Source organism: Schistocerca nitens, chromosome 3 (assembly GCF_023898315.1).
Source record: "Schistocerca nitens isolate TAMUIC-IGC-003100 chromosome 3, iqSchNite1.1, whole genome shotgun sequence".
Taxonomy (NCBI): Eukaryota; Metazoa; Arthropoda; class Insecta; order Orthoptera; family Acrididae; genus Schistocerca; species Schistocerca nitens.
Window position 1 is genome coordinate 713,479,117 of NC_064616.1, and position 22,048 is coordinate 713,501,164.

The 22,048-nt window shown below is 37.2% G+C and overlaps 1 protein-coding gene across 1 annotated transcript in view; it reads left to right on the top strand.

Annotated features, from left to right (window-relative positions):
- LOC126249729 (protein Hook homolog 3-like) overlaps positions 1-22,048 on the top strand; it is a 199,012-nt gene that overhangs the window by 3,046 nt on the left and 173,918 nt on the right. Inside the window, exon 2 of the mRNA XM_049951409.1 lies at positions 15,900-15,985. Coding sequence (XP_049807366.1) covers positions 15,900-15,985 — 86 coding nt within the window. The remainder of the gene's footprint in view (positions 1-15,899; positions 15,986-22,048) is intronic.

Sequence of the window (22,048 nt, forward strand, 5' to 3'; positions counted from 1 at the left end):
CAAGACGAGAACTGGGGCACTGATGAGCACACTGCCATGTGTTCCTAACCTCAACAACAGTTATAACAGAGGAACTTGTCAATTTTACAATCACCTAACTCTATACTATTCCTTGTTGACATGGGAAATGAGTATTACTGATTGTCACTTCCCAGTAAGGTCTTTGAGATGCACACAAAGCACAACACTGTCTAAATGAGTGTGCTATATACTAGTTTTTCAAAAGAATTTTGTATCCAAAGAACTCTCCTATTATTGGTTGAGTACTAGCTTGATACTTTCTCGAGCTGTTTATTGTTTGTACAGTTCTTTCAGCTGTGCTCATTAGATCATAGAAAATGTTATGAAAGCAGAAAATGAGCACTTGGTGTAAAATCTGACAGCTGACTGTCAGTATAAAGAACTGTAATTTAATGCACACGGTGAACAAGGATCGTCATTTGATAATGCACACAATGATCAGTAACAACCTATGGGTATCTGGGAGTACCTATTCAAAACATTTCAAGATGGCATCACCATGTATATAGTTGTGAAGAAGAGAAATGCCTGGATGAAATTTTTTGGATATTTCACAAGGGATTGTAATACATCCATGTAATAGGTTGCTTCCAAACCCCACATTTGACCAATTATTGGCTACTGTTTATCGATCTGAGTACTGTACTAAGTTCAAATAATAGAAGAAATAGTGAAGGTTAAAAGGAGATCAGTAAAATTCATTGTGTGTGTCACAGAATCGGAACCAACTCCACAGTAAGCAGTAACAGAGTCTATGCATCGTGATGAGTCTAACATTTTGTGATCTCACTTTTCATTTTGGGTCATGAAATATTATTTCCTTCCATGAACGTCGTGCTTAATGACAAAACTAGGATAATCGGGGCTTATGAAGCGTTCTTCTTGTGTACTGTCCCTAAATGGAGCTGCAAGGGAAGAGAAGTGTTGTGGTACACTATGAACCGTACACCTACGATGACTTATGAAGTGCACACAAGGCTGGTCCAAAAACATTTTTGCACGTAAGTGACTTACTATTTTGTGCCCCCTTCCCCTGTTTTCCTTTGTATATTTTCACCATTTTCACAACTAATTGTGATATGCACAGTATACAAATCTTACACTCAAGCTATCCTCACCCCATTCAACTTGGCGCCTGAAGCAGACGCTAATAATTGTGATACATCCTGTATAGAAATGTTGCAGTTGTGGTATCTCTGGCACCCCTCTCAGTTTGGTGCCATAAGCGGTGGCTTTTGTCGGTTTGGCCTTAAACCAGCCCTGAGTGCACATGTAGAAATCACTCAATCTTAAAGTAATTGATGTACTACTTAGGTGATGTGGGGTGCAGATTTGCAGTCTCCAGAGAGATATAATGTTAACTGGTCCATACGGAGTGTTGTCTGTTTGAAGTATCGTGGAAATAGGTCCAGGTTTGTTAAAACAAAAATATTTTCTTTCACACGTGTGGACTTGGGGGTTGTATCAACACACAAACAACAAAGACAATGAGATAGGACATGTTTTCAGCAGCAAACCTGCTCTTATAAAAATAAATGTGTTCATATAAAAAATTATGCAGTATCCAGTCAGTTCAGAAGTCATCTTATCAATACAGATCTTTTGTTTCAAACTGGAAGAAGGACCCGTAGAACCTGGATATCATTGGGAGGCTTGAAAAGTGCTGTCCACCTCATTTTAACTGATAGTATGAAAATATGAAGGTCTGTACTTGCTTTGTGGCACTAACTCAAAGAGTAATCAAGAGCTGCAACTGACACATTTATAAGTACATGTTAATCACATACTTGTAATATACTGTAAATGCAAATACAACATAGCATAAAATAAATGGTCCATAGCAAATACTGAAATATATATGAACACAACTTTTTTGAAACTCGACAATTTTCACTGTTGACTCTCATATAAAATCACTGATAGATCTTTTGATTTAAATTAATCACCTAAAAAGATGAATTATTTCATTTAGAAATTGTTTTATTCATAGAATTTTGCAGTAGGAACAGTATTATGCCCCAAATATTGCTCTACATTTTTTGATGAAACCAAGAAAGGTTAGTTTGCTTTAGACATGACACACAGACAAGAGTTGTTGTTCCAGCTGGTTGTAGTAGGAAGGAACTGTAACACCTGTAGTAAAGTATGGAAAATAGCTTCTAACAATTCAAAGTCATTGCACAGCAACTGCAGAACATAGTGGAGGTGATTTGTCGTCATCTTCATAATCTATTTCAGCTTGTTGTTTCACAAGAACTGCACATCTCACTAACATTTATTGATGCGTGGAAGTCAGGACGTCATTGGCACAAGAAACAAAGTGTCAAAATGTTACACTTGCTGCAATATCTGATAGTATTTCATTCTCATTAGTGGAAATCACATCCTTCTACAACAATGGACATATATACAACTGGAATTTGCCAAGAAATTCAATGCAGTATGTTAGGTTACAACATTCCAGACAGAAATAAACATCCACATTGTTGTGCTACTTAGGGTAATCTTTGTAAGCACTACCTGAATTCAGTTGCTGTATTTTAAAATCGGAGCACAGTTTCTCGACCACTGTTGGGCGTGTCTGTGAAACATTGTGTCTTGAAGGACTGGTATCTTTCCTTAACTACCCAGATAACAAGAGTGGGTATAAATACATTGCAGCACAGGATGTGCTACATTCTGATAGAAGGATGGCTGTTGAGATACAACAGTTGTTAGTGGGCAAATTCTGGGACACTTGTCACATCAGCTGACTAAGGTCCTTCTACATATTTGGTCTACAGATCCCTAGCATTTCAGGTGAGAAATCGGTTCACAATTTACAAACAAAGGACACTTAGTCGGACTGGTGTACATCTGGGGGGAAAAACACTCAACCAAATAAGAGCTTGGGTAGCTAGTCCTACCTACCAAGCTTCCGTTGGTGAGGTTAAGAAAACGCATCCTATATTGCATGACATGTTTATAATTATATAAAATATGAAGAAATACCCTTTTGAAAACTTTTCACCTTTGTGTATAAGCAGAGGTTTATGTAATTTTGGTAGGTGCACTGAAAACAACCGTAAGAAATGGCACTCTTCTTATTCAGATTACTAGAACTTATCAAGTAGAAAATTTAATAAAGAACAATAATTACCCAGTTAAAGTTGAGCTGTACCCAACATTTGAAACCAATAAAGATGTTATGGTAAGCCATGTTTATATATGTAAATGGAGCAGACTTCCTGATAGATTGGAAACTAGAAAATGTCACAGTGTACACAACTTGATAAAAAAGGTTGAGTGCGTGCTAGAGAAAAAGTATATTAAAGCCTGTTTCATTGAAATCATCTGTGTTGTTTCAAAGGCCAACAGTTTTGTTGTAGGCCTACTACATTGGCGTGTGTGTAAGGAACACACAGCATGTAAAAAGTGTGGTAAGACAATCCCTGAACTGGAAATGTCATTTTTCATTCTCACTTTCATACTTTAAGTAACCAGAGAAACACCATGCCTGGATTCAGGAAACCTCTAAGTTCACTGAAGAGAATTAAAGTAACATAGCAGATACTGTATGTTGAAGTTAAAATTTTCTAGGAAATGCAGCCATCTAGCTTTATTGCATTATTTACATCTAAACTCATGAATCTAGCTGTGTGAAGCATTGGCACAACACAAACAGAAATGGAAATTCCAGATGCCCATGTGAGGCTAATAATAATAATAATAATAATAATAATAATAAACAAAATATTGTACACTATACAGCTAATTGACTGGGACAGTGATCATAAGTGGGAAGAGCACCTGGCAGAGGTGATCCACAAAGCTACTATTGTGTTTGTACCAAAATAAAATTTTTGCTAAGGGTAAATGTTTGCTATACAGTTAATTGACTGGTGTAGTGCTTATGAATGGGTAGACCTCCTGGCAGAGGTGACTGCTGGCTATTTTAGAAGACAGCTTATTCGGTGGTGTAACAATGATTGTCAAGTTAATGGTCAAAGAGGCCTCACTGTGAAGAACCAGAAGTAAACCATCTGCAGATAATATAGAAGTGTATTCATATTCAATCTCAAGAGCTCAATCTAGAAATTTATTATTATTATTATTATTATTATTATCTTTACTTTCTCAGACGTTAAGTCTGGTGAGGAATGGAGTGACGCGGACCTTTATCAAGCGTCACTTCCTTTTTGCTGTACGGTATATGTTATATTGCATTTAGGAACTTTCGGGTAATTGAACATGTATCAATAATTACGGATTTCTGTAATTGTATATATATGTTTGGATGTAGCTGTATTGCATTGATGTATTGGTGGATATTGTGTGGTATGACTCCTGTAGTTGATAGTATAATTGGTATGATGTCAACTTTATCCTGATGCCACATGTCTTTGACTTCCTCAGCCAGTTGGATGTATTTTTCAATTTTTTCTCCTGTTTTCTTTTGTATATTTGTTGTATTGGGTATGGATATTTCGATTAGTTGTGTTAATTTCTTCTTTTTATTGGTGAGTATGATGTCAGGTTTGTTATGTGGCGTTGTTTTATCTGTTATAATGGTTCTGTTCCAGTATAATTTGTATTCATCATTCTCCAGTACATTTTGTGGTGCATACTTGTATGTAGGAACGTGTTGTTTTATAAGTTTATGTTGTAAGGCAAGCTGTTGATGTATTATTTTTGCGACATTGTCATGTCTTCTGGGGTATTCTGTATTTGCTAGTATTGTACATCCGCTTGTGATGTGATCTACTGTTTCTATTTGTTGTTTACAAAGTCTGCATTTATCTGTTGTGGTATTGGGATCTTTAATAATATGCTTGCTGAAATACCTGGTGTTTATTGTTTGATCCTGTATTGCAATCATGAATCCTTCTGTCTCACTGTATATATTTCCTTTTCTTAGCCATGTGTTGGATGCGTCTTGATCGATGTGTGGCTGTGTTAGATGATATGGGTGCTTGCCATGAAGTGTTTTCTTTTTCCAATTTGCTTTCTTCGTATCTGTTGATGTTATGTGATCTAAAGGGTTGTAGAAGTGGTTATGAAATTGCAGTGGTGTAGCCGATGTATTTATATGAGTGATTGCCTTGTGTATTTTGCTAGTTTCTGCTCGTTCTAGAAAGAATTTTCTTAAATTGTCTACCTGTCCATAATGTAGGTTTTTTATGTCGATAAATCCCCTTCCTCCTTCCTTTCTGCTTAATGTGAATCTTTCTGTTGCTGAATGTATGTGATGTATTCTATATTTGTGGCATTGTGATCGTGTAAGTGTATTGAGTGCTTCTAGGTCTGTGTTACTCCATTTCACTACTCCAAATGAGTAGGTCAATATTGGTATGGCATAAGTATTTATAGCTTTTGTCTTGTTTCTTGCTGTCAGTTCTGTTTTCAGTATTTTTGTTAGTCTTTGTCTATATTTTTCTTTTAGTTCTTCTTTAATATTTGTATTATCTATTCCTATTTTTTGCCTGTATCCTAGATATTTATAGGCATCCGTTTTTTCCATCGCTTCTATGCAGTCGCTGTTATCCAATATGTAATCTTCTTGTTTAGTGTGTTTTCCCTTGACTATGCTATTTTTCTTACATTTGTCTGTTCCAAAAGCCATACTTATATCATTGCTGAATCCTTCTGTTATCTTTAGTAATTGGTTGAGTTGCTGATTGGTTGCTGCCAGTAGTTTTAGATCATCCATGTATAGCAAATGTGTGATTTTGTGTGGGTATGTTCCAGTAATATTGTATCCATAATTTGTATTGTTTAGCATGTTGGATAGTGGGTTCAGAGCAAGGCAGAACCAGAAAGGACTTAATGAGTCTCCTTGGTATATTCCACGCTTAATCTGTATTGGCTGTGATGTGATATTATTAGAGTTTGTTTGGATATTAAGTGTGGTTTTCCAGTTTTTCATAACTATGTTTAGGAACTGCATCAATTTAGGATCTACTTTGTATATTTCCAATATCTGTAGTAACCATGAGTGGGGTACACTATCAAAAGCTTTTTGGTAATCAATGTATGCGTAGTGTAGTGACCTTTGTTTAGTTTTAGCTTGATATGTCACCTCTGCATCTATTATCAGTTGCTCTTTACATCCTCGTGCTCCTTTGCAACAGCCTTTTTGTTCTTCATTTATAATTTTGTTCTGTGTTGTATGTGTCATTAATTTCTGTGTAATGACTGAAGTTAATATTTTGTAGATTGTTGGTAGGCATGTTATGGGGCGATATTTAGCTGGGTTTGCTGTGTCTGCTTGATCTTTAGGTTTCAGATAGGTTATTCCATGTGTAAGTGTATCAGGGAATGTGTATGGGTCTGCAATGTAACTGTTAAATAATTTAGTTAGATGTGAATGTGTTGAGGTGAACTTCTTTAGCCAGAAATTTGCTATTTTATCATTTCCAGGGGCTTTCCAGTTGTGCGTAGAATTAATTGCTCGGGTGACTTCATGTTGCAAAATTATCACTTCAGGCATTTGTGGTATCATCTTGTATGAGTCTGTTTCTGCTTGTATCCACCGTGCATGCCTGTTATGTTGTACCGGGTTTGACCATATGTTGCTCCAGAAGTGTTCCATGTCTGTTATGTTTGGTGGATTGTCTATTTTAATGTGTGTGTTATCTATTGTCTGGTAAAATTTCTTTTGGTTTGTGTTGAATGTTTGGTTTTGTTTCCTTCTATTTTCACTTTTTTTGTATCTTCTAAGTCGTTTGGCCAATGCTTGTAACTTCTGCTTCTTTTCATCTAATTGCTCCATTGCTTCTTGTTGTGAGATTTTACCTAACCTTTTTCGTTTTTTGTCTGATATTTCATTTCTTATAAATTGTGTTAGCTGTCCGATGTCTTTTCTCAGTTTTTCTATTCTGATCTGTAGCCTGTGTTGCCATGCTGGTTTTGTGGGTTTCTTCTGTGTGTTGGTTGGTTCTGATCTCTGCCTAGTGTGTATATTTAGTGTAGTGAGTGCTCCTACATAAACCAGTAGTTGTAACTCTTCCATTGTTGTATTTTCATTTATTTTGTTGTGTATGATTGTGTTGATAGTTGTTATTGTTGTTTCGACTTGTGGGTTATTTGGTGGTCTATGCAAGAATGGTCTAATGTCTGTATTTGTGTCTTTGTATTCTATATATGTCAGCTGAAATTTCTCTTCTATATCTAACATGTGTGTCACTTCGTGTTCTATTTGTGCTTGTTCTGGTGGCTGTCTTAAGATGTCGTTTTCCTCTGATTGTTTAATTGATGTGTGTTGTTCTTTGTTTGTTTGCTCTGGGATGTTTGAGTCCATTACTGTATTTTCTTCTTCTTCTTCTGATTGCACATTATTTTGTTCTAGTATTTGTTGTACTTGTTGTTTGATGTTTTCTAATTCTGACTGGGGTATCCTGTTATTTTTGATTATTACACGGATCTGATCAGCTAGTCGTTGTTCTGTTAAAAATTTTAATTCTGGGTATCTGGTAATAAATGTTGTGTGTACTTGTGATCTGTATCCAGTTGTGTTGGTTCCTAGGTTTGTTGCTTGGTAATAACAGAACATGAGGTGTCGATTAACTTCATCTGACCATCTCATCCTCTGTCTTTGTTTTCCTTCTAGGGTGGTTGCAGGAAGCATATCCTGCAAAACACCTCTATTTGGATTTAAATCATTTTCCAGTTGGCTAGCAGTGTCGTTACCATTGTGGGCGGGCATAGGGTTCAAGCGTCGTCCCCGACCATGACGGCGCTTGTCCGAGGCTTCTTTAGTTCTGTCCTGAACCAAGTAATCACACTAAAAGGGGGGTTAGCCCTATTAGTGGTTTGTTCTTTTCGTCGCCTTTTACGACTGGCAGAACATACCGGAGGCCTATTCTTTTCCCGGGCCTCCACGGGGTTATTATTATTATTTCTTTACTTTCTCAGACGTTAAGTCTGGTTGAGAATGGAAAGTGACGCGGACCTTGATCAAGCGTCACTTCCTATTAACTGTACGGTATGTGTTATATTGCATTTAGGAACTTTCGGGTAATTGAACATGTATCAATAATTACGGATTTCTGTAGTTGTATATATATGTTTGGATGTAGCTGTATTGCACTGATGTACTGGTGGATATTGTGTGGTATGACTCCTGTAGTTGATAGTATAATTGGTATGATGTCAACTTTATCCTGATGCCACATGTCTTTGACTTCCTCAGCCAGTTGGATGTATTTTTCAATTTTTTCTCCTGTTTTCTTTTGTATATTTGTTGTATTGGGTATGGATATTTCGATTAGTTGTGTTAATTTCTTCTTTTTATTGGTGAGTATGATGTCAGGTTTGTTATGTGGCGTTGTTTTATCTGTTATAATGGTTCTGTTCCAGTATAATTTGTATTCATCATTCTCCAGTACATTTTGTGGTGCATACTTGTATGTAGGAACTTGTTGTTTTAAAAGTTTATGTTGTAAGGCAAGCTGTTGATGTATTATTTTTGCGACATTGTCATGTCTTCTGGGGTATTCTGTATTTGCTAGTATTGTACATCCGCTTGTGATGTGATCTACTGTTTCTATTTGTTGTTTACAAAGTCTGCATTTATCTGTTGTGGTATTGGGATCTTTAATAATATGCTTGCTGTAATACCTGGTGTTTATTGTTTGATCCTGTATTGCAATCATGAATCCTTCTGTCTCACTGTATATATTTCCTTTTCTTAGCCATGTGTTGGATGCGTCTTGATCGATGTGTGGCTGTGTTAGATGATACGGGTGCTTGCCATGAAGTGTTTTCTTTTTCCAATTTACTTTCTTCGTTTCTGTTGATGTTATGTGATCTAAAGGGTTGTAGAGGTGGTTATGAAATTGTAGTGGTGTAGCCGATGTATTTATATGAGTGATTGCTTTGTGTATTTTGCTAGTTTCTGTTCGTTCTATAAAGAATTTTCTTAAATTGTCTACCTGTCCATAATGTAGGTTTTTTATATCGATAAATCCCCTTCCTCCTTCCTTTCTGCTTAATGTGAATCTTTCTATTGCTGAATGTATGTGATGTATTCTATATTTGTGGCATTGTGATCGTGTAAGTGTATTGAGTGCTTCTAGGTCTGTGTTACTCCATTTCACTACTCCAAATGAGTAGGTCAATATTGGTATGGCATATGTATTTATAGCTTTTGTCTTGTTTCTTGCTGTCAATTCTGTTTTCAGTATTTTTGTTAGTCTTTGTCTATATTTTTCTTTTAGTTCTTCTTTAATATTTGTATTATCTATTCCTATTTTTTGTCTGTATCCTAGATATTTATAGGCATCCGTTTTTTCCATCGCTTCTATGCAGTCGCTGTGGTTATCCAATATGTAATCTTCTTGTTTAGTGTGTTTTCCCTTGACTATGCTATTTTTCTTACATTTGTCTGTTCCAAAAGCCATACTTATATCATTGCTGAATACTTCTGTTATCTTTAGTAATTGGTTGAGTTGTTGATTTGTTGCTGCCAGTAGTTTTAGATCATCCATGTATAGCAAATGTGTGATTTTGTGTGGGTATGTTCCAGTAATATTGTATCCATAATTTGTATTGTTTAGCATGTTGGATAGTGGGTTCAGAGCAAGGCAGAACCAGAAAGGACTTAATGAGTCTCCTTGGTATATTCCACGCTTAATCTGTATTGGCTGTGATGTGATATTATTTATTATTATTATTATTATTATTATTATTATTATTTGTGTGTGAGGAGAAAGAGGCCATGATAGGAATTCCATTGTTGTATAACACCATTCTACATTATGAATAAAAGTGTGGGACTCTATAAGGAGGACTTCAGGGAAAGAATAAATATGGTCCATACTACTGTGCTGACAGATGTCACCATACTTTCCGCACCACAGGATATAGCCCAGGCACTGGCAGGATTTACACACAGTGGGATAACAAATTTTGTAAATAACCACTTGTGAGCAAATTCAGATTCTAGAGCAATAATGGAAGTGAGGCGTCAGGTTCAACTTAGTATCAAAGGCTGGACAGAAAGAATGGGTGACAACTCATAGGTCCATACTCATTATCAGACAGATTAACAGGTACTGTTTATCACCAATTTCTGCATGACACATTACCTGTACTACAGGAGAATGTTGCCCTTGCAAAAGAGACAACAGATAGCTTTCGTGAGTTAAGATCATAACCACATTATCTGCATGATAGGTGTGTTAATACCTATAGGGCATCACCTCATTTCGATTGCTTTGTTTCCATATGCTTTCGGTGTCCTACAAGTTTCCCCTAGAAATCGGAAGCAGTGAATCATCTAGAGACTGAGTGTGGATATATAAAGGAGAATGTAATCCTGTAACATACAGAACTTTTATTCTACATAGTTATCCTCCTGTCTATTACTTAAAAATAAATAGTATTTATAGGAAGATTGAAATTGTCATTGTTTAATTCAGGTTTTATTAGAAAATTGTTGATTTTTAACATGAAACAGGGACATAGTAGTAAAAAAATAAAATGCAGTTTCCTCAGAAAAATGTAAACTTAACCAAAAAACCTGCTAAACAAAAACATTCAGACATCACTTCAATACTTCCTCAAGCCTATGTAAAACAAATGTCTGTTATTGCTAAGCAAATTTTGCATTATAATAGGAAATTCTTGCCTTTGATCATGATGAAGTTAGTTTTTTTTACTTATAAAATGCAATTTGTATTTTGTAAGGATATAAAATACACAATGGACTAACACTGAGTGATTTGGGGTTCAAATTATGTGCAAAACAAAGAAACAAAAAATTAAGTGAAGTCGTAGGCTCCCAGTTCCTCTCTCACACATTGATTTATGTTGCTTTCACTACCAATACTACCAGTGATCCTACCATTTACCGCATCATTTATATACTATGTCAAAACTACTGAACTGTAGTTTTGGTAGGGCACAGCTCTAATATGACCAAATCCAAGGGCAGCTATGAGTGTTTGCATGAGTTCATGAGTTCCTGAGTAGGGGAACTGAGGGATATGTAAGAATGACTGGTAACCACATTAAGCACCTCCTGTAGTGTCAACTGACAGATGGCTGTGACAGGAAAGACTTTCCGATATCTCAACAAGTATTTGTGGACATATGTCTGTGGTACTTATTCCCTATTTTTGTCAAGTAATATCTGTTGTAAGAGTATGGGAGACATTTTTTAAACATCCTGTATAGCTTAAAGAGCAGAGGGTCAATAAATAAAGCTTAAATGGAAGACATGATTTCTCTCTAGAAGTTACCTAGTAAGGTAGTGCAATAGTTACGATAGTGCTCTCATATTAGGGAGGAGTGATATTCGAATACCTGTATGGCCATCCAAATTCGAATTTTTTACTTTTTCAGAATTATTTAAGCTGACTTCTAATGTGGTTCCTTCAACATCGCCACAGGCAGTATAAGTTTTTCACAATTATTCAGTATGAACTAATGATGCTTTGCTAATGACCGGGATGTCAAAAAGATACTGAAAACCTTAACCACTTTTCTTCTTTTTTGTAGTAAATAATTTTTGACACTATTTTTTAAGTTTAACGTGTATGTTCTGCTGTATTTACCGTAGGAAACTGGAACTTCTCTGTCAAAGGGTTATGACTGAATTTGTGCACTTAAGCACCATGGTTAAGTTTCTAATAATTGAAGCTAATGTTTCACCACATAAAAATTTTAATATGTGGTTAGTGTAAAATATTATCCTAATGGAATGATTTCTCTGAAAATGCGACCACTAATCACAAGTATTTTATTATTTTAAATGCACTTAACAGCTGTAGATTCTATTACAAGCTGAAAAATTGTAGTAACTGTGTAAGTTGAAAAACTGACTGGAAATTGCTGACAATTGTGGTATGACCTGACATTGATGTCTGTCAGTCTACCACAGAAATGGCTCTTGATTTATTACACAGTGCATATTTCACTGAGAACATTTCTATTTGTAATATTTGAACTTGAAACATTTATGGTACAGCATTAAATTTTATTTTTAAGAGTGCTTATAAAATTTGTTGTTTTGAAATTCATTTTGACTGAATATACTGGATATTAGCCTACCTTCTCAGAGTATTGTTACTTCTTTGAAACCACATGAATCATATCCATTTCCCATTTTAAAACGTGATTTATTATAATATTTGATCATGTGAAATACTGGTTCTCTCTCTCTCCCTCTCTCTCTCTCTCTCTCTCTCTCTCACACACACACCTCTTGGCAATATTCTGTATTGATTTTCTGCTATCTGAGCTTTTGGTTTCAGGTACATCGTTTATAATATCCATCAGGAACACTACTTGTTTTATCTCATATATGTGATGAGACTCCAGTGCCCATAGTTTGTCTGGTACTTTAACTTTGATAGGATGGTAGTCTTGGGTTTAAAGAAGAAATTTCCTCTGTTTGTGTACTTAACTGGATTTTCCCCTAAACTCATGGAAAGAGGTTTTGTGTCTCAGACAATGCAGTGGACTCCTTCGGTTTTTACCATTTTAAGTAAACAACAAAATTTTCTCATATACTGTTTTAAAGTGTTTGTCTGTGCAAAAACAGCTTTCTTTGTTTACTTCTTAACAAACTTAGGCTGCCTTAGATTATTTTATTCGTTAGGAGTACTCTTGTACTCAAGCTTTTCCTGAGTTTTATGGTGATTTAAATTGATACTTTGATTTCCCTGTTATCTGCACAGGCTGGGTTAAGCAGAGATGCAGTTTTACTGTTACAGTAGCTTTTTCCTAAATGACTACTTAGTGTTATGTACACCAATGCATGTAAATTGTGATGTTGTTTGGTGAGTCTTCATCTGAAATCTAGTGGACCAAATTAGATGTCATAATGGCACGAAATTCCTTGATACTTCCATTGTCTTGTTGCAGTCTATTTAGTAGCTGTGCTCAGATGAATACTTCTAGAATGTGTGCTATGTGTTGTAACTGTAAGATTCAATTATAAATTATGACAGTAACGAAATTTTTTTTCTTTAATTTTATCTGTACAAACATTATGGAATCAATCTACCTAGAAATCGTATGTAGTCTATGCTATAAATATGTGCCTTATAGAATCCTGCCAGAATCTGTAATATGCCACTTTTATGATTGTGGGTATTTATATAATTTAATTCAGCTTTCCCACCCATCATTCATGACTGGAACATAGATGTAGATGTGGATTTTCTGCAACTTTGATAGCTTTACTTCCACAGTGAAAATTTTTCAAAGTATATGAAATTTCACATATAACAAGAAAGTGGCTGTCATATTTTGTTTGGGTTGTAAGAAGATGCAGCTTTTGGGGTTAGAGGCAGAGAGCAGGGGAAAGGGAAGGGAACATTAAATAAATGGGGATCAGTGTAGCTACAGCAAAGCCAGTGTAACTGTGTAATTTCCTGTACTCGATCCTGATTTTTACCAATAGAAGCCTGCTGTGGCTAGAATGTCATTGTGTTTTTTTTTGTTAATATTATATTTTAGTATGCTTTAGTGTCAATGGAAAATTGTGTGTACATGCTGGTGCCACAAGTTGGAAAGGTGAAAACATTGATGCAATTCCACATATGACAGAGTGCTTATCAACTTATGGGTTGTGCTAGTACTCTGTGAACGACATTGAGCATTTTGCCGCACCAAAATATTAATAAGTCATAAAATGTAGAGGTATATTTAGCATGCCAAGCAAGATCGTAAGAGATGGAAAAGAGCCACTGTGGTACAACAACCGAGTTAGAAAACTGCCGTGGAAGCAAAGGGAACTTCACAGCAAACATAAACATAGCCAAAGCCTTGCAGACAAACAAAAATTACGCGAAGCGAAATGTAGTGTGAGGAGGGCTATGCGAGAGGCGTTCAATGAATTCGAAAGTGAATTACTATGTACTGACTTGGCAGAAAATCCTAAGAAATTTTGGTCTTATGTCAAAGCGGTAGGTGGATCAAAACAAAATGTCCAGACACTCTGTGACCAAAATGGTACTGAAACAGAGGATGACAGACTAAAGGCCGAAATACTAAATGTCTTTTACCAAAGCAGTTTCACAGAGGAAGACTGCACTGTAGTTCCTTCTCTAGATTGTCGCACAGATGACAAAATGGTAGATATCGAAATAGACGACAGAGGGATAGAGAAACAATTAAAATCACTCAAAAGAGGAAAGGCCGCTGGACCTGATGGGATACCAGTTCGATTTTACATAGAGTATGCGAAGGAACTTGCCCCCCTTCTTGCAGCGGTGTACCATAGGTCTCTAGAAGAGCGTAGCGTTCCAAAGGATTGGAAAAGGGCACAGGTCATCCCCGTTTTCAAGAAGGGATGTCGAGCAGATGTGCAGAACTATAGACCTATTATATCTCTAACGTCGATGAGTTGTAGAATTTTGGAACACGTATTATGTTCGAGTATAATCACTTTTCTGGAGACTGGAAATCTACAATCTACTCTGTAGGAATCAGCATGGGTTTCGAAAAAGACTGTCGTGTGAAACCCAGCTCACGCTATTCGTCCACGAGACTCAGAGGGCCATAGACACGGGTTCACAGGTAGATGCCGTGTTTCTTGACTTCCGCAAGGCATTCGATACAGTTCCCCACAGTCGTTTAATGAACAAAGTAAGAGCATATGGACTATCGGACCAATTGTGTGATTGGATTGAAGAGTTCCTAGATAACAGAATGCAGCATGTCATTCTCAATGGAGAGAAGTCTTCCGAAGTAAGAGTGATTTCAGATGTGCCGCAGGGGAGTGTTGTAGGACCGTTGCTATTCACAAATGACCTTGTGGATGACATCGGAAGTTCACTGAGGCTTTTTGCAGATGATGCAGTGGTGTATCAAGAGGTTGTAACAATGGAAAATTGTACTGAAATGCAGGAGGATCTGCAGCGAATTGACACATGGTGCAGGGAATGGCAATTGAATCTCAATGTAGACAAGTGTAATGTGCTGCGAATACATAGAAAGATAGATCCCTTATCATTTACCTACAAAATAGCAGGTCAGCAACTGGAAGCAGTTAATTCCATAAATTATCTGGGAGTAGGCATTAGGAGTGATTTAAAATGGAATGATCATATAAAATTGATCGTCCATAAAGCAGATGCCAGACTGAGACTCATTGGAAGAATCCTAAGGAAATGCAATCCGAAAACAAAGGAAGTAGGTTACAGTACGCGTGTTCGCCCACTGCTTGAACACTGCTCAGCAGTGTGGGATCCGTACCAGATAGGGTTGATAGAAGAGATAGAGAAGATCCAACGGAGAGCAGCGCGCTTCGTTACAGGATCATTTAGTAATCGCGAAAGCGTTACGGAGATGATAGATAAACTCCAGTGGAAGACTCTGCAGGAGAGACGCTCAGTAGCTCGGTATGGGCTTTTGTTAAAGTTTCAAGAACATACCTTTACCGAAGAGTCAAGCAGTATATTGCTCCCTCCTACGTATATCTCGTGAAGAGACCATGAGGATAAAATCAGAGAGATTAGAGCTCACACAGAAGCATACTGACAATCCTTCTTTCCATGAACAATACGAGACTGGAATAGAAGGGAGAACCGATAGAGGTACTCAAGGTACCCTCCACCACACACCGTCAGGTGGCTTGTGGAGTATGGATGTAGATGTAGATGTTTTCTGTGAAGCAATCTAGTATCTTTGTTTGATGCAAGGAAAACAAATTGATTCAGCATTTTGAACTACCTGGAAATGTATAAACTACAGAAGATTAACTTTAGTACTTTCATTGCTTTGAACATTCTAATCCATATCACACTTTGGTGAAGGATGTAGCAATAGCAGTAAAATTTAGCTAGTTTCCAGTAAACAACAGATTAACATTCTTCATAGACTTTCTCCAAAAGTGTTTTAGCTTAAAAATCTCAAAGATTTAAGAAGTTGTTGTTTCTTGCCGACAGCTACAAACCTTCGATGTTGACGCACCACATTCAACAGTGGAAGAAGTCAGTGATGGTGTTGCAATGGCTCAAGCATTGGCACAGATGTAAGTATGAGTATCAGTTTCATAACCCCTCATTTTATTGTGTTGTTTACCAAATGAATCTTGTAGTTAACATTATTTCATGCAAATGCGCCAAAGGTAACCATTATATTACATCTGCAGTAGGAAGAATTATTGATTTTAACTGACATATGCACTTCCCTTGCCACATTTTTATCTGTGAACATGAAGGCTAATCTCAGGAGCTAGTATAGGGATGTTAATGTGGTTTTCACTGATAGCTAGACTCATTCAAAAGGAAGGTTTGTGTGTATAATTTACAAAGTGTGCTTTTTAAGTGAGTACTATTCAGAAATGAAAAAAGTAGAAATAAAAATAAAACAAATAAACTTTTCACACCAATTTTATTTTTACATTAAAGCCTGTACTTTGATGTAGTTTTTACGTAATTCCCACAATATTGAGGCACTTATCGTGTCATGCAACAAGCTTTTGAATACCATCCTAACAGAAATCTGCTGTTCAATGAAGCAACAGTTGCATAAAGCACGCATCTTGACACTTAAGGCAACTCGTCACATAATGTCAAAGTTGTAAAGTGTCTGATCTCTCTCACTTTTTCATCAACTTTCTGCACCAAATCGTCAGTAATGACTGAAGGCTGCCCACTTTGTTCCTCATCATGCACATTCGTATGGCCATCTTTGAAAGCTCTCAGCCATTACCATACCATTTCATCACTCTTAACATTTTCTCCATACGCTTCACTGATCTGATGATGAATTTCTGTTACCAAAGCCTTCAGCACTAAGAAAATAAATCACAGCGTGTATTTCACAGTCAGTGGGCTTCTCAATCAAAGGAGGCATCTCAGGTACTCACAAACAAATGTAAACATGCAGAATATTGGTGGGAATTATGTAGAGAAATAGATTAAAATAAGAAATATCTACTTGTTTTATTTTTATTTCAAAATGGTACTTAGTTTAAAAAAAAAAAAAAAACACTGTTTGTCTTACTGCTACAACAGACAAGTTATCCAGCCATAAATACATAATGATACTTGTGTGAAGCAGGGGCAAGTCAGTAGTTGTACATTATAAAAATAGGTGATTCCTTTTTTTACTTTTTGAAGAAAAGATATAGAAGACAAACAGTACTATGCAAAAATCTTGAGATGTAGTTGGTGTTCAGTATCTTTAGATCCATTTAAAATCAAAATGGCCTTCCAGATCTCACAATTTGTTAAATTCAACTGACTTACTTTTTATATCAAATAAAAAATGCCTTAGTTGTTGCTGTGTAGGCTCATCCTTTATTTGTAGGTTTCTGAAAACCAACAGAGGTACTACAGGGAAAAGAAATTCGTGCATAGTCCATAAAATTATGATTCAGACGTTGTGCGACTCCATGTGACAGATCTAGCCACTGAGTCTGCAGCCAACTGGCATTTGTGCATTATTTACTGATGTTTGATGGAGAGAAAATTACAGGGATTATGAGAGCTCAGAGGACCATTGTCTTGTGATGTGTGTGAGGCCCAATAGTTTACTTGCATTGGTGTCAACATCAGGAAATGATTAAATTTAGCAAGATTGTGGAAAACATTACAACGGTGATAACAGAAGTGAGTGCCTGGTTGAGTATTACATATCAAGATATGCAGCTCTATATGAAGCAGCTGGCAACCAAATACAGCACTGTTTAATCCAGCAACATGTGTTTGTTGACCATGTTCCACTACAGTCATCCTGATGAAGGCTGCCTGCAATAGCAGCAGCCAAAATGTTGGTAGTATATCACACATGATGCGGTCACACCCCCAAAAGGATTTTATTGCAATGGACAGCTGATGCCTGAGAGAAGCTCAGTTCATTTGATAAGCCACCATTTTTCTCCACTCTACCATTGGGCTTGTGTGCATTTGATACTGGGCATGTGTGGTTGTGGGGCCATTGTGAATAGTGGCAGTTATATGATATGGGAAATGTTGTCATGGCATGGACATGGATCGCTTGTGCCTGTTGTGGAATGCATGATTGTTTTCAGTGTTGCGATATCTGCATGTGCCTGCTATATTCACAATCTTCAACTTATAGACATTTCCAATTTTAGATGTATTTTTTCAAATAAACCTTTTTTTTTAAGTTTTAACATTCAAAATGTAATAAATGTCTGATCTTACTGCATTTCGATTTGGTAGTATGAAACAGTATTGACTTAAGTTCCCCTGACCACATCAAGATTGCTCTCCATTGAGACTAAATTTTGTGACAATCAGAATTTTTAGAACAGTCGGAGAGTCACATCTGCTTAAATTTATTCATGAAAAAATCTCTGTGTCCTAGTGCCCTGTGTAAATTAAGTTTGGCATAATAATCAGCCATTTGGCATCTATTGCTGGATAAAGGCCTTCTTTATTTTGTGTCCATTACTGCCATAATTACGTCTTCCACTACAGTCTGTTCCCTGATACATTTGTTTATTTTCCTGCCTCCCCTGAAAATTCCCAACATAAATCTCTCCATTGATCACTGAGCAACCCTCAGTATTTGAAAGATTTTTTGCATTGTACCTCCATCTCTCAGTGTCATAAGTAAGAATTGGTGGTGACACACACTGATCGTAAATTTTCCACTCGTGTCACATTGGTATGTGCTCACAAACTTGCTGTATTAAGTTTTTGCATTCATTATTGAAGTTACTTGCACTAAGAAAAAATAAAATGGGGATCTGGGGTGGTCCCTTTTTTAAATAGCTTTTTAATGGTTTTCAGCCTTATCTTCAGGTGGGGACAGAGATTAACATTTCTATTTCTGCTGCTTGTGGCCAGTCATCTGCTTTGCTTTTTGTTTTGAAATCGTTCCATCAAGGTGCATTGTTGAGGGTATTAAGAAGGTATGATGCAGATGCACTAAGTTACTGACTGCATTAAGAAAGCGAAGTTGTCCAAAGAGTATATGGAACAAAGAGGCAGTGCCTTGTGTGTCAAAGAATGTTGAATAACAACACAAAGATACAGATAACATGTCAAAGATTTGTATCAACCCTATACACCGAATCAAAAATACAGATAATTTATACAGAGATGTTTTCATTATTATAGGGTTTTTAAATTAACAAAGTATTTTTTAAAGTCATAACATAGTTTTGACAAATTTAAACTATTGATGAGTCAGTTTAATATATTTAATTTCTGTTATTAGAGATGAAGATGCAGTAATAAGTTATTTTATATCATTTAGTACGCCACCAAAACTTTTCAAAAAGTTCATGAGTAGTGTCTTATCTGTGTTATTTAAATAGTCTACCTATGTTTGGTCTTGTGTATGAATGTTTCTATCTCAACTGGTTCATTTTCTGGCTTCTGTTCAGATTATGTAGTATAACTACACTGAAGAGCCAAAGAAACTGGTACACCTGCCTAATGTCATGTAGAGCCCATGCGAGCACGTAGAAGTGCCGCAACATGATGTGGCATGGACTCGACTAACATCTGAAGTTGTGCTGGAGGGAACTGTCACCATGAATCCTGCAGGGCTGTCCATAAGTCCGTAACAGTGCAAAGGAGTGGAGATCTCTTCTGAACAGCACATTGCAGGGCATCCCAGATATGCTCAATAATGTTCATGTCTGGGAAATTTGGTGGTCAGCAGAAGAGTTTAAACTCATAAGTGTGTTCCTGGAACCAGTCTGTAGCAATTCTGGATGTTTGGGGTTTCGCATTGTCCTACTGCAGTTGCCCAAGTCCATCGGAATGCACAGTGGACATGAATGGATGCTGGTGATGCTTACATACATATCACATGTCAGAGTCGTATCTATATGTATCAGGGGTCCCACATCACTCCAGCTGCACTTGCCCCACACCATTATAGAGCCTCCACCAGCTTGAACAGTCCCCTGCTGTCATGGGGGGTCCATGGATTCATGAGGTTGTCTCCATACCCGTACACATCCAACCAAGACTCATCCGACCAGTCATCAACAGTCCAATGTCAGTGTTGAGGGGCCCAGGCGAGATGTAAAGCTTTGTGTCGTGCAGTCATCAAGGTTACATGAGTGGGCGTTTGGCTCCAAAAGCCCATATCAATGAGGTTTCATTGAATGATTCACATGCTGACTCTTATTGATGCCCAGCATTGAAATTTGCAACAATTTATGGAAGGGTTGCACTTCCGTCACGTTGAACGATTCTCTTCAGTCGTCATTGGTTCCATTCTTGCAGGATCTCTTTCCGGCCGCAGCAATGTTGGAGATTTGATGTTTTACTGGATTACTGATATTCACGGTTGTTGTTGTTGTGGTCTTCAGTCCTGAGACTGGTTTGATGCAGCTCTCCATGCTACTCTATCCTGTGCAAGCTTCTTCATCTCCCAGTACCTACTGCAACCTACATCCTTCTGAATCTGCTTAGTGTATTGATCTCTTGGTCTCCCTCTACAATTTTTACCCTCCACGCTGCCCTCCAATGCTAAATTTGTGATCCCTTGATGCCTCAAAACATGTCCTACCAACCGATCCCTTCTTCTAGTCAAGTTGTGCCACAAACTTCTCTTCTCGCATTGTCCTACTGCAGTTGCCCAAGTCCATCGGAATGCACAGTGGACATGAATGGATGCTGGTGATGCTTACATACATATCACATGTCCTCTTTCTTAGTTTGCAACTAGTTTTGATGGCCTGCAGTTAATGTTGTGGTTGGAGACACAGTAGGTTGTTGTTACATGCTGCTGTCATATCTGTCAATAATACTCCGCCAGCACTGAAATCCGAGTTGTTGGTAGCTAGTGTAAGGCATTTGTCTGTGGTGCTGATGCTTCTGTTTTCACAAATTTAACTCCCATTCTTTTTAGATTATTCACGGTATGCTCGTGAAATGGTCATATGGAGATGCTGTGTCTCATTGCTTGTGCGCCCACTGTAACACCACATTCAGACTCACTTAAATCTTGATAACCTGCCATTGTAGCAGCAGTAGCCGATCTAACAACTGTACTAGACACCTGTCTTATATAGGCGTTGCCGACCGCAGTGCCGTGTTCTGCCAGTTTGCATATCTCTGAATTTGAATACACATGCCTATACCAGTTTCTCTAGTGCTTCAGTGTAGACTGTTATCTGTGTTGTCAAATGAATGCCTTGTGTCATGAATGTGAGTAGCTGTTGTGCATTTAATGGGGTGTTGTGTGTAAATTGATTGATATGTTCTTTGAATGTAGTCTTGAAGCTTCAGCCTTTCTGTCCAACAGGTACTCATTACACTTAAATTCGCGGATGCCACAGTTGCAAAATTTGTCTGTGCTTGTTATTGTCTTGTGTGGTGGTCTATTACAAAACATATTACTGGCAGTGAAAGCAGTTCTTACATTATATGTCCTAAATACATTAGCAACTCTGTGAAATGGCACAAAACTGTTTCAAACTGTTCTGAAATCTGCTTGTTGTTCTTATTTTTGTTTTTGTTGGCACAGACCTGACAGTTCCGTACCATATGTTTGATGGCAGAATCAACACTGGGCCAATAAATGTGACACCACAATAGTGCCCTTGTTTTGCACATACCACAATGAACTGTGGGCAGGGGAGTAGTAGGAGTGGGGTCACAACTCAACATTGAGAGTCATCTGTGGCTAATAAGGGGCACTGTCAGCTATGTTAATTGAATATTACATAGAAAAAAGATCTGCCATGCTGGATCTGTTCTCTTAAGTAAATGCCAGCATTGCTGCACAGCAGACAACACCCTGTGAAGCAGCTCATTGTGGCCCATTTTTGTCACTACTACATGCCATGATTGGTAATTTGTTGAGGGTGTGTTGCTGGTTAGTGTCCAAGGCAAAAAGCAATATCTTGTACCTTTCAAATTCTGTATCTGGTCCACAAGGCAGGAGTGAAAGAACATTCATGTTTGTATGCTGTGTGGTAGACTGATAGTGAATTTTGTAATTGTAATTACTAAGAAACAATGCCCTCTATTCCAGGCATTGCAGTGTCCTATCAAGAAACTTAAGAGTGGGGACCAAACAATAAAACTAGAGGCTAATGATTGATGATCAGATGAAACTTTCGCCTCTACAGATAAACATCAATTTTATTGACATA